The 14,256-nt window shown below is 36.6% G+C and overlaps 1 protein-coding gene across 1 annotated transcript in view; it reads right to left on the reverse strand.

Annotated features, from left to right (window-relative positions):
- The window catches only part of LOC136145980 (uncharacterized), a 122,287-nt gene that overhangs the window by 37,400 nt on the left and 70,631 nt on the right, over positions 1–14,256 (reverse strand). The window contains exons 3-4 of the mRNA XM_065904827.1: positions 7,070–7,125; positions 3,766–3,892 (exon numbers count right to left, since the gene is read on the reverse strand). Of these exons, the coding sequence (XP_065760899.1) occupies positions 3,766–3,892; positions 7,070–7,125 (183 nt within the window). The remainder of the gene's footprint in view (positions 1–3,765; positions 3,893–7,069; positions 7,126–14,256) is intronic.

Below are 14,256 nucleotides of genomic sequence, written 5' to 3' on the forward strand. Positions count from 1 at the left end.
GAACTGTGAAGGGTACACAAGATTAAAGGAAGAATACGGTGGCAAAACCAGTGGTGAAGTTACTTCAGTGATGGGTTTATTTGTCTGTCGGCTGACTTGTCACAAGCATCTCCAGGCCAGGCACCATGTTTTCCATAATGTCATACTCCCTGGGTCACACATATTTAACAGGTGCTGCTTAATGCATGTGGGAAAGGGGATGGGTTCCTGTATTATGCAAATGGCTGTGGGAAGGCAAAGAGATGAAACGGACATGATAGAACTGAGGAGGTGACATTGTACAGAGATGTTATCTGGTTGGATGTAGACGCTGAGGATATAGACGCCGAGGGAGACAAAGAAATAAAATCCTTACATGATTTACCCTGATAAAAATTTACTGAGTACTTACTATGTGCCCCAGTGCAATAGATATTAAATATATAAATGTAAATTAATATCTTGTCCCTACTGTCAAAAAACTAGGGATGACATAAAGTGAATAGATAAATAATATATACAAATAAAATAATATGCAATAATATTTTAAAAATAATGTGTAAACAAAGTTTACAAATTACAAAGAAAAGTAATTGTGTCTGGGGAGACTGAGGGAAGACTCCATTGAGCAAATGGTGGTGGTGGTTGAGCAGGACTTTGGAGAATAAATAGGAGTTTTCAAGGTAAAGAGGTGCAGAGCCTATCTCACACAGAGGAATTAAAATTTTTAAGTATGTGGAGGTCTCAAAAAACTTCTCCCCCCATGTGTGTGTTTGGATGTGTGCATATGTGTTTAAGTATTTTGCAAAAGCAACGGGGATCTGGGAACTAATGGGAAATGAGATTGGAGAGGTGGGCAGGGGATAAAAATCTCTGCATTGCAAGCTAAAGAGCATGAAGTTTACTCTGTGTGTAGATGGGAGTCAGTTAAGCTATTAAGCTGTGTGTCAGCTGGTAGATCTACCCATCAGAAAAGAGCAGATGGGAAGCATGTTGGTGAAACCTTGGTGAATGGATTGGCAGGAGGGGAGAGAAGGTGGGTAGGTGTGAGGAGAGAATGGTAATGGCAGAGTCTATTGGATGGAAGCAGGTTGGATGAAAGATTGTGAAGTCTACTCAGATAGTGATGAGAGAAGGATAGGTAGAATGAAATAAAGAAATATTCAGGTAATAACATTGGACAAAATCAGTGACATGGGATGTGAAACAACCAACTTTGAGGTAGAGTTGTGCCACTAAATGAAGAGTCCATTTGGGGTACGCAGCATCTGAAGCATCTCTGGCATACCCAGGGGGATATTTCTGTAAGCAGTGAAATTTATGTCTGTGACTTAGGGGTAATATCAGTGCTAGTGCTCAAGTTACATACTCAGAAGGAGGATGACACTACTGGCCAAAGTATGGAATACAATTTAGAAATACACAACAATTAACAATTGCAACTGTTAATACAATTTTTTGTAATTTTTAATACAACAATTATAATATTTGTGTTGTTGCATTTGATTAGCTGGTGAAATAACCATGTGGATATGTCCCTATGGAGTTCAGAAGTATGATACTTCCATATTGTGAAATACTTTGAAGCCTTTTAAAGGATTAGATAGCTCCATATGTATCAATTGGGCTTCCTGGCAGCTCAAATGGTAAAGAATCTGCTTGCAATGTGGGAGACCTGAGTTCGATCCCTGGGTTGGAAAGATCTCCTGGAGGAGGTCATGGCAATCCACTCTAGTATTCTTGCCTGGAGAATCCTCATGGACAGAGGAACCTGGTGGGCTACAGTTCATAGGGTTGCAAAGAGTCAGACATGACTGAGCACCTAAGCACAGCACATATGCATCAATTAGGAACGATATTCATGATTTGTTGTAAAGAAAAAAATGCAAGTTGTAGAACAATATTTAATATGATTCAAATTCCATTACAAAATAGACATGAAAATACATATATGTGTGAATATATTATAGACAGAAAAGTAACATACATACACACATATAGACAGATATAAATATACAGAAAAAAATGTATGGGGGGAAGACAACTATTATTTTACTGTATAGTCCATTGCGTTCTTTGTATTGTTATAATGCACATTTATCGCTTCTAAGTTCTTTTCAGGGTTTTAAAAAAAAAGGCTGTGAAAAAAATAAGATTGTCAAGTGATCATATAGAGGAAGGAAAGAAAAGTGTCAAAGGCAGGAACTTGAGAAATGCTCTAAGCACAAATATAATTTGAGAGTCAGAGAGAAAGGGGGAAAAGAAGACTGAAAGATACCTGAGGTTTAATAGTCAAGGGAAGAGTGCTTAACCAGGTGGTGTTGAAGACTTCAAGAAAACGTGGACAGAATGATGATCTGAAGGTGGCAAATGGGGTTGGGAGATTGGCAAGTTTTGATTAAGCAGCAGTTTTGAGAGCAGGGTCAGATTGCATTTGGTGAAGCATGAGATTAAAATGAGGACATAGGGGTAGCAGGGCAGTGAGTTACCAAGGAGAGCATCTCAGGCAAAGGGAAACTAGAGCGTGCTTGTCATCCAAGGCGGGAGAGGCAGTGTTCTGATAAAGGCTGAAAACATGAGGGAGAGGGAGTAGCTGTGCCAGTTCATCATATATAACTAAATTTCTTTTAGAAAGGAAGTAATACTGTATACACTTTCATATTTGAGAACGGGACAAAGTACGCTTTTCTTTACCTTGACTATACAGAATCTCATCTAAGGACTTTTACAACTATTTTTTCAATTCCCAACATTGCCATTTTTCAGACAAAAACAGGAACCGGAAAGAAATGGCTGGCAATCAGTCTGTGGTCTGACGCATGCTGCCGGCTCAGACAGCTAGAGTATACGTTGTCTTGATTCTCATGAAATGCAGTCTTCTAACGTTGGATCAAACAACTATAATCGTTCAAAGTGACAGTAAGTGTTAGAATAAACCACAACATCTGAACCGTTGGCAGTGATATAACTCCACCCAAAGGTCGGTTCTAAGACAGCCTTGTGAACACTACTATTGCATGTACCATAGACTTCTTTGGTAAGAGGTTATTTTTCTGCAAGTTGTTCACATCTTGACTACATGTATCCAAACATGCACACATGAGAACAATAAAAACAGCCATTTATATATATATATATATATATATATATATATATATATATATATATATATTTGGTAATTCACGTGGGGATCATGCAAGACAAATTTTAGTTCTTAGACGGTTTCCTTCCTCATAATCCATCAGAAAACTATCAACACTGTCATTAATTTAAAAGTTTAAATGTTGACAGCTTTAAAAAGGGGAAACCTATAGGGTATCACTCTTATGACAGATGGTAGAGTAGAAAAGCAAAAAACGCATTCTAAATCAAACTATGCACAATTTTAAAATTATCTGTGAAACAAAATTTAGATTATTTGCCATTTGGGATTATGCATAGTGCTGGTAGAAGGTTGACTATATTTAATACAAAGGTATCTTATCAAATTTCCTCCCTAAAAAAAATCAATTGTACCTCATGACCTTGGATTACAAGACTATAGAATGTACAAGCTGCTGCCACAGCAGCATTTGGTATACATTTAGCTATGAGAAAATGACCCTCCCCCAAATAAAAATTGTCTAAAATTCCTGATGGATATTTTTCATGGTAGTCTCATATATGGTTGGAGTTTAGAGTGTATAATTGCATAAAGAAATAAAATGGATAAGATAGAGTGGGCAGGTTATGGAAAGCATTGCATGAAATATTTATTATTTCAGGGTTTAGTCAGGTACTGCTTACCAAGTTTAAGATTGCAGACCTCCTCTCCTCTGCTGCTATTGAACCTGTTTTTTTGTTTGTTTGTTTGGTCTCTGCCAAGCAGCACATGGGATCTTCTTTTCTGGAACAAGGATTGAACTTGTGCCCCCTGCATTGGAAGCACAGAGTTGTTGTTGTTGTTTCTTTTAAGATTTTTTGACGTGGAATATTTTTAGTCTTTATTGAATTTGTTACAATATTGTTTCTGTTTTTATGTTTTGGTTTTTTGGCCACAAGGCATATGGGATCCTAGTTCCCCTACCAGGGATTGAACCTGTACCCCCTGCATTGGAAGGCAAAGTCTTAACCACTGGACTGCCAGGGAAGTCCCTGTGATTATTTATATTGACACATTTGTTTTATTATTTACAATTATCATTCATGGTACTGTCTCTTACTCCCAGATTATGGGCAATCTGAAGAGCAGGGAAAATATCTTTGTTCTCATATCATTTTATCCCAGAGCCTAACATAGTGATTGAGCTCAGTAAGTGCTCAAAGGAATAAACGAACAGAACAATGTGTGAGTGTGTGAACACAAGGGATATGTATACACAAGACTATGAAAAGTGGCTTTAAAACAAAGACGTGCTTCTGGATAAAACTGACCAAGTTGCAGTCTGGACTCTCTCCCATGACTCTCCTTTCTTTTTTTTTTTCCTTGAAATTAAACTGATACTCATTTTGGCATTGCCTAAAAGTCCTTATCTTTAGTCCCAAAAGCAATGTGGACCACAAGGGCCAGCACTGAGGCATGGTCCAGGGGTCAAAGGATCATGCAGTGGTGTAATCTCTTGGAAAAGCATGGAGAAGTTAGAATAATTTCTATAAGGGCAAACACTGAGATTCGGAACTGAACCAAGACCATTGCTAAGACTTTGAGACAAGCTGGAGGCTAGAAATGGGAGCTAAAGGCAGTTTGCATTCTAGATAAAGGCAATAAGGTAACAAGAATTAGGGAGAGCAAGAAAGAAGAGGGCCCAGAACTTGAGGTGTGATGAGGGCTGCTTTCCTGAAGTTCCTCCCCTTGGGTGCAGCCACATGACTGGGATAACAGGCATAAAAGGGTCAGGATGAATGCGTACTTTATCAACTTCTAGATTCTGCTTAGGGCTTCATTTTCATCCAGGGGTTTCATTCAGTGAGGCATGCTTCATTCATTTATTAAAGAAACATGTTTTGCTGCCTATGGTATACCAGGCACTGATGAATGTGGTGGGAAAACACAGCTGTGAATGAGCCACGGTCCCTGCTCCCAATCTGAAAGGAAAAGCAGACTCATGAGCAGATAATGAAAGTACGCGGTCTAGAGAAGCATGTACAAGTGTTAGGGAGTTCAGAGGAAACGCTGGAGTGTAGCTGGGGACAGTGATGGCTGGCAAGGGACGATCTTCAGGAAAAATTCAATGAAACAAAGTCTGAAAGGCTGGAGTAGAAGTTTAGCAGGCAAACTAAGAGAACAGGAGTAATAGAAGCAGGTAGAAAAATCAACTAATTAAAAATCAGCACCATAAAAATCTGAGGCACACGAAAAATCAGGATATACTGAGATCAGGTTGTTCAGGTGAGATGGGAAGAAGCGATGGGATACACGGCTGGAACTGTGACCATGGCCTCAACCAGAAAGCCTGCGGGACCTAGAAAAATTAATGAAAACTGGCAGATAAGTTCAGTGGTGAGAAATGCAGATGTCATGAATTTGAACCAAGACACTGGTAAGAGGGGATGAAGAGAAGGTCATAGATTTGAAAAGCAGTTTGGAGGAAGACTGGACAGAATTTGGTGATATGACTACATGCTGGGGATGGGATAATCATGTTTGAGTCCAGGGTTTTTGGTTTGGGAAAACACGAGACGTAGTAAGTGTGGAAGAGATGAGTTTGGTTTTAGACATGTTGAGTTAAGAGTTCAAATTCATTATGTCCAAAATTAAACTTACAGATATGGAAAACCATATGAAGAGGCCATTGGTAGTTGAAAATATGATTGTGTCATGACCTGAATGAAACACCTCTCTCTACTTCTGCCAAGATCAAGGATGCGTTCTGGGCTTTTTATTCTGAGAAGCTCATAACTTACTCACAAATGTTCATTATGTATTTTGCTATTAAATGAGAGTATACAGGGTTTTTTTTTTTTTTTTTTTTTCTTGTTTAATTCCTATGTCAAATAAGAGTTTGGCTAGAGGAAGAATAAAGTCCCTTCTAATGTTCTAATCTCTGTGTTTGGATAAAGTCTATGTCCTTAACAAAATTCTAAAACCCAAAAATAAAAGATGAAAACACACACTTTTGATTTCCCCTACACAAATACAAAAGACATTCTTGGTTTTGTCTTCCCAGCATTCACATCTCCAGCTTCCTTCTGGGAAATTAACTGTGTGCAGTTTAAATGTCAGAACTGACACTTGGACAACCTGGCACATGAACGAGGTTAATCCAATGCATTATCATGGGATTCTATATTTCATGAGCAATGCAAGGACAGGGTTCAAGGGCAGTATTGAGGTGACACCCTGATCAGCCCACCCAGTGATAAAGCAGTGACTGTGAGTCTGCTCCTTTTCAACTCTAGTGAACTTTTGGTTTCTATTTCCAAGTTTCCCATTCTCTAGTCTTCTGTTCGTCCTGTGAGCCTGACGTCCTCTTAATAAATCCCCTTTGCTTCAACTAGTCAGTTAATTTCTGCCACTTTGGATAAGAAATCTGACTGAACATCAGATTAAATTAAGTCACTCAACCAAAAAGAAAATACTAGATGTATTTCCTAACAAATTGAAATAACGATTACTACTAACACCATTGAATCTAGTCCAGAATCAGAAAAAACCTCACAGTGACTTTTTATGAAAAGACAACTTAGACACATTCCTTACTATCTGTCTGGTTATCCTTACAGTAAGTCTTTCTGGAAACACCTAAATTGGTTGAGGAGTAATTTCAGTAGTGTTTTTTTCACTTAGTTTTAAATTGTAAAAGATTTAATTATTTTCTGCAGGTAAGTATCTGAATAGGAAAGATATCTTATTCTTATTGCTTTGGTAGTATGTACGGAGTGCTTATTGTGGCAAAGCAATGTGCTAGATGTTGAAAGAGTTTTCTCTTTCATTATTTTATATATTAAAGAATTGAGCACATTAATGCTTCCATAGTAAGTTCCTGTCCTTGTGGAGCTTATATTCTAATGAGAAAGACAGGGGAAAAACAATAAAAACCATAACAGTAAGTTATAGTATGTACTATGAAGTACACAGACTAGCAGCTGAGATGGTGACCATAAGACCTACCTTATATACGGCAGCCAGAGACAGCTTCCCCAAGGATAGGGTCGATATGCCAAGACCTAGAGGATGACAAGGGGCTGCCATTACACACAATGGAAAAGCTCATCCTGGTGTCATTAATTACACACTGTGGGGATTTGGGCAATTTATTTAACCTCTCTGTGTCTTTGTTTCCTCATCTGTAAAATATGGAACACGATAGTACCTGTTCCATACTGCTGTTGTAAGGATTAAATGTATGCATATAGAAGATACCTAGAACAGTCTCTAGTGTGTAGCAAGCACAAAACAAATAGCAGTTATTTCTACTATCCCAAAAAAGAAGGCTGGCACATGCAAAAACCTGAGGCAAGAAAGATCTTTACAGACTAATTAAACCAAAATAAGACTAGTGAAATAAGATAGCATCATGACTCAATGGACCTGAACTTGAGCAAACTCTGGAAGCTAGTGGAGAACAGGGAAGCCTGACATGCTATAGTCCACGGGGTCATAAAGAGTCAACACAACTGAGCGACTGAGCAACAACAAAGAGTAATGTGGCTAGAGCAGAGTAGGCAAAGAGGTGAGTGCCCAAGTTGAGGCTAGAAACATAGACGATCAGATCAGGCCGAGCCTTGCGGTTCATAGGAAAGAGTCTGGATTTTTTTCTTAATGAAAAGGGAAGCCACTGAAGAATTTAAGCAGGAGATTGATGTTATTTATGTTTTAAGATGATCCCTTCAACTGCTGTATGGAGAATAGATTGGAGGGGGAAAGGAGTCAAGGTGGGACATGATGGTGGCCAGGCTTAGGTGGAAGGAGTGGAAAAGAAGAGAGCAGTTGCAAGATATACTTTGGAGGCACTTGGCAGTATTTGTAAATTAACTGAATCTAAGTGGGGGAGGGAGAAAAAAGGGAGAAGGCCAAGGCCAGGCTGCCACATACAGTTGGACAGCATGTTCAGTAAGTGTGCCGAGCTGACAAGGGCACATGGGAGCTGACATCCAACACTTAGTTCACAAAATCCTGTCCCCTGGCATGTACCCTTGGAAACAGTGCCTTTTTCTAATTTCTACAAAGGCAATACACAGGCTGGAGGCAGTCTCACCCTTTATTTCTGGCTTGGTATTAGATAAATGATATTACCACTGACAGAAATGAGGGATTCATTTTCTGTATCAGTTACAAGATTCTTCAGATTTCCATATTTTTTCTTTCTTTACTTTTAGCAAATTATGTTTTCCTAGACATTTGCCCATTCCATCTAAATTTTCAAATTTATTGACAAAGTTATTCATAATAATAATAAGGATAATGATATCCTCTTCCTATCCCTTTAAAACCTGCATTTGTGTCTTCTCTCTTTCTTGGTCAGTCTATTCAGAGGCTTGTATCAGAGAATCAGCTTTGGGGAGTGACTGTTAATGGTACAGGGTCTCTTTCTGGGGTGATGAAAGTGTTCTGAAATTAAATACTAGTGAGGGTGTACAACTGTGAATATACTAAAAACCACTGAATTGTATCCTAAAAAGATAAATTTTATGCATTTGAACTGCATATTCACTTGTTATTTTATGTATATGTATTATATTTTGTGTGCATATATATGTATATGTATACACACAGAAAATAACACAACCAGTATAACCTGTATAACCAGTAACCTGTATAAGTACTAGTGAAGTTTATAGTACTTGACTACATCAAGGCTTCCAGTAAAATTATTTGTCTTAGTTTTTGTACACTATAATGTTCTTCTGAGGCTTCCCATTCTTTTTATCATATAGTTTTTGACAAATTAACCATCGTTAGTATTGCCAGGAAGGTAAGATTCAATAGTATATGATTTCTTTAAATCCTTCAAATTTTAAATAATGACCAGTACTTTCCAGAGATTACTGGTACATGTTTTATTCATAGAGACCAAATGAATCTAAGAAAAGTAGGTCACAGAACACAATCTAATCCAAACTTGGCACTAAATGATGCAATGTTTTTTCTTCACATAATCATGATGTTCTAATCATTCTATGATTCTGACCTTTAAGTCAGTGGGTAGTCTATTATTACTTAGTAGCTGCTGAATCCAGAGTCAACATTTTGGAACTAAAGAATGCCCATCCTCTTTCAAAACTGTTTGGCTTACAAAAAGCTGAGCCCAGCTAAAAACCCTTGCCAAGGTTTAGTTATTTCATGCATATGAACTAAATAACAAACAGAATACAATTAGCAGAGGGTAAAAAAAATAGAGACTACACTTCTTTTCTAACATAGTAAAAACATTAAATATATTAAACATTTTTAAAAACTACCTTCAAGAGTATTATATTCTCAAGAAAGTATAAATCAAATTTTTTTCTATTTCTCAAAATGTTATACTTTCTTTTTTCTATAGATAGTAGGCCAAAATAAAATTTTAGTCAAGTTAGAAATTTTAAAAATTCAAATAACAGAGTATCTGTTCTATCTACAGGCTACCAATAAGAGAGATTTTTTGCTTCTCAAAGATATATAATGCATAAATTTAAAAGGTAAAATAAAGGACAGAAATGATATGGACCTAACAGAAGCAGAAGATATTAAGAAGAGGTGGCAAGAATACACAGAAGAACTGTACAAAAAATATCTTCATGACCCAGATAATCACGATGATGTGACCACTCACCTAGAGCCAGACATCCTGGAATGTGAAGTCAAGTGGGCCTTAGGAAGTATCACTATGAACAAAGCTAGTGGAGGTAATGGAATTCTAGTTGAGCTATTTCAAATCCTGAAAGATGATGCTATAAAGGTGCTGCACTCAATATGCCAGCAACTTTGGAAGACTCAGCAGTGGCCACAGGACTGGAAAATGTCAGTTTTCATTCCAATCCCTAAGAAAGGCAATCCCAAAGAATGCTCAAACTACCGCACAATTGCACTCATCTCACATGCTAGTAAAGTGATGCTTAAAATTCTCCAAGTAAGGCTTCAGCAACACGTGAACCATGAACTTCCAGATGTTCAAGCTGGTTTTAGAAAAGGCAGAGGAACCAGAGATCAAATTGCCAACATCTGCTGGATCATCGAAAAAGCAAGCGAATTTCAGAAAAATATCTATTTCTGCTTTATTGACTATGCCAAAGCCTATGACTGTGTGGATCACAATAAACTGTGGAAAATTCTGAAAGAGATGGGAATACCAGACCACCTGACATGCCTCTTGAGAAAATTGTATGCAGGTCAGGAAGCAACTGTTAGAGCTGGACATGGAACAAAAGACTGGTTTCAACTCAGGAAAGGAGTATGTCAAGGTTGTATATTGTCACCCTGCTTATTTAACTTATATGCAGAGTACATCATGAGAAACACTGGGCTGGAGGAAGCACAAGCTGGAATCAGTATTGCCGGGAGAATATCAATAACCTCAGATATGCAGATGACACCACCCTTATGGCAGAAAGTGAAGAAGAACTAAAGAGTCTCTTGATGAAAGTGAAAGAGGAGAGTGAAAAGTTGGCTTACAGCTCAACATTCAGAAAGCTAAGATCATGGCATCCGGTCTCATCACTTCATGGCAAATAGATGAGGAAACAGTGGAAAGAGTGACAGACTTTATTTTGGGGGGCTTCAAAATCACTGCAGATGGTGACGGGAGCCATGAAATTAAAAGATGCTTACTCCTTGGAAGGAAAGTTATGACCAACCTAGATAGCATATTAAAAAGCAGAGACATTACTTTGCCAACAAAGGTCCATCTAGTCAAGGTAATGGTTTTTCCAGTAGTCATGTATGGATGTGAGAGTTGGACTATAAAGAAAGCTGAGCACCAAAGAATTGATGTTTTTGAACTGTGGTGCTGGAGAAGACTCTTGAGAGTCCCTTGGACTGCAAGGAGACCCAACCAGTCTATCCTAAAGGAGATCAGTCCTGGGTGTTCATTGGAAAGGCTGATGTTGAAGCTAAAACTCCAATACTTTGGCCACCTGATAAAAAGAGCTGACTCTTTGAAAATACCCTGATGCTGGGAAAGATTGAGGGCAGGAGGAGAAGCGGACGACAGAGGATGAGATGGTTGGAAGGCATCACCGACTCAATGGTCATGGGTTTGGGTGGACTCCGGGAGTTTGTGATGGACACAGAGGCCTGGCATGCTGCAGTTCATGGTGTCGCAAAGAATTAGACACAACTGAGCGACTGAACTGAACTGAACTGATAGGATTTCCAATGTACTGGCAATGTTCTTGTTCTCAAGCTGAGAAGTGGATGTCTGGATGCTCACTATGCATATATTTATTTATATACACAATTGTATATGTCTTTACATTCTTCTGAATTTAACCAAAAAATGAAAAGGAAAGAACGAGGGTAAATCTATATGGATTAACATAGTAAGATGTATGTGATATATTAAGAAAAAAAAACATAAGAGACCATAAAGCCTATTACAAATGGCATAATCCTTATTTTATGGGAAAAAATTATCATGTATGCATGCATATGGACATATCACATGCTTATATAAAAACCATGGAGAATATGTAACAAACCTCTGGAGAATGGGATTATAAGGATAATTTTGGGAGGAATTGTGGCACTGGAGAGATTTCATATCTTTTCGATGATGGTATATATATATATATGTGTGTGTATATATATATATATACCTTTCATATCTTTTTTATGATAGTATATATATATATATATATGGTATATACACATGTGTACATATAGGTATGTATATATACACACACATATGTATATATTTACTTCTATAGGTTTCAATTGACAAATAAAATCTTGCCCAAGACAGTTTAGCAAGGAAAACAAGAGATCAAATTTGACTACATTCCAGTAAACATTTATACAGCTATAGAAAGTGAACTATATAGTAAAAATTGTCCCATATGCTTGGTGAGGAATAATTTATAGAAAAGCTTAAGGTACTGTGATTAAAACTATGTTTCTCACATTGTAGTTAGAGAAATGAAATCATTTTATCAACAACAGCTGATCTATTTTTATATAAAATTTATAGTAAAGAATCTGAATTCAGCTGTTTTAGAAATGTTGTTCTTGTTCAGTTGCAAGTCATGTCCAACTCTTTGCGATCACATGGAATATAACACGTCAGGCTTCCCTGTCCTTCACCATCCCCTGGAGTTTGCCCAAGTTCATGTCCACTGAATTGGTGATGCCATCCAACCATCTCATCCTTTGTCACTCCCTCCTATAAAACATTAAAAATTTTTCCCAAATAGTAATGAAAAGAAAATACTTATTTAATTATATTTAAGTTCTAAGCATGATTCTAAGTGTTTTATGTATTAATTCAATTATTACAACCAATTTTATAATTATATATATTTTATAGATGAGATATAGAGAGGTTAAACAATTTGACAAAGGTCACACAACTTGTAAGTATCAGAACCAGGATTTAAACTCAGGCATTTTGATTCTAAATTTCCACCATTCTATATGGTCTCTTAAAGAATTTTAACTAAAACCTAATATTCATTATTAAATGATACATTGTAGCACTGAAGTATGTTTTGTGTCTACCTCCATGAGATACAAGAAAACATTTTGAAAAATATAGAACATTATAAAATGCAAAATATTAAGATTGTAACGCTTTAGTTATTATCTGCCTCTCCATAATTCAAAGATTCTTATGCTTTGGATCTACAGTAGATTACATGGAATGTTATGCTTGTCAAGACAAAATTTGTTTTTGAAGGAAATAATATACTATTATAGTATAAATAGTATTTTGAGATACTGATCATAACTTTCTTATTTACTTCACAGACTAATATAAATTGCCCCCAACAACTGTGTTTATACATTCCAGTGCAAAGGAGCTATAGAGCTAGTTAAGTCATAGTTTATCTATTGAAATTTATTCTGTGTTAATAGATAAAAGTTTGTGAGTAAATGATACTGTACAGTGTTTTTTTCCCAAAAAATTAAAATTCACTTTAGAGTATGGAAACCATTTTTTAAAAATTTTAGAGAATAATTTCAACACTGTATATAAGGAAGGATTAAAATGAGTGTTATAAGACACATGAGGTATGTAACAGTTCAGAGAAGGTAGAAACTGTTGGATTATGAAATAATTGCAGGAGCTTTTATACCTAATGAAGTTGGGTCTGCAAGGGAGTGAAAGAATCAAGAGTTCATAAAAAAGGATACTTTACTTTTGGTTTTTAACAAATTAAATATAATTATGATTTTACTTTGCCTACTTTCTTTGAATTGTTGAAAAATCAGTGTAATTCTGGAGGTACATTTCGGAAAAAATATAATAGTGAAAAGGCTGCTGGTTTTTTTAAACTATTCATGTGATAATGTTTTTGTAACATTATCACATGAATAGTTCTTCCTTTTTTTTTAATCCAAGCCAATTAAATGATGAAAATCCCTTCTTTTGTAATTCTTTTAGCATTAATTACTAGAACTTAATTACTGTTTCTCTGATTTTAGTTAGACAAGCCCAAACAAACATATAGACCAATTAGCTACTAGTTATTACATATATATTTTACTAATGAAAAATGTAGAGGTCACTGATAAGTCAAAGTTTATCTGGTAACATTCAGGACTTCAAACTTTCATTTCAAAGTTTACCACACTCAGGTTATCATAGCTTGGAAATATGAAAGTGAAAACACTAGGAATCTGAACTCTCAAATCAATAGTGGGATGTAGCAAAAGAGCGGGGGGCTACAATAGTTACATCTCCCAATCCTCTGAAAAGCAAATGCAATTTATACCAGAAAAAGTCATTTAAGTAAAATGTTACACGCTGTTAAAAAGGAAAAGGAAATTGTATAAGAGTTGGCTATTAAAGAACATTCAGTTAGAGGCAACACTAATGATGGAACTGCCAGGAAGTGGTTTAAAATATCTCCTTTAAAAAAAATAATACAGCAACTAGTTTTATTATCCTTAATAAATTCCCTGGGCCTTATTTATATTTACCCAGAGGTCTATGAATGCTTAAATTTACAGATATTTTTAAAAGAGCTCCCATCCTTCCTATTACATGGTGGGAAAAGAGTGGGTGTTATGTTATACTGTGGGTAGGAAAGGGTAGGACAGCGCAAGAGGTAGGTTTTGGTGCCAACAGACTGAGAACTTGTCCCAGAATTAATGCCTGGAAGGAATCCAAGCTTGCAGTAATCAACATTCAGTCCCTATTCCACACAAGCAAAAAGGAG

This window comes from Muntiacus reevesi, chromosome 1 (genome assembly GCF_963930625.1).
Source record: "Muntiacus reevesi chromosome 1, mMunRee1.1, whole genome shotgun sequence".
Taxonomy (NCBI): Eukaryota; Metazoa; Chordata; class Mammalia; order Artiodactyla; family Cervidae; genus Muntiacus; species Muntiacus reevesi.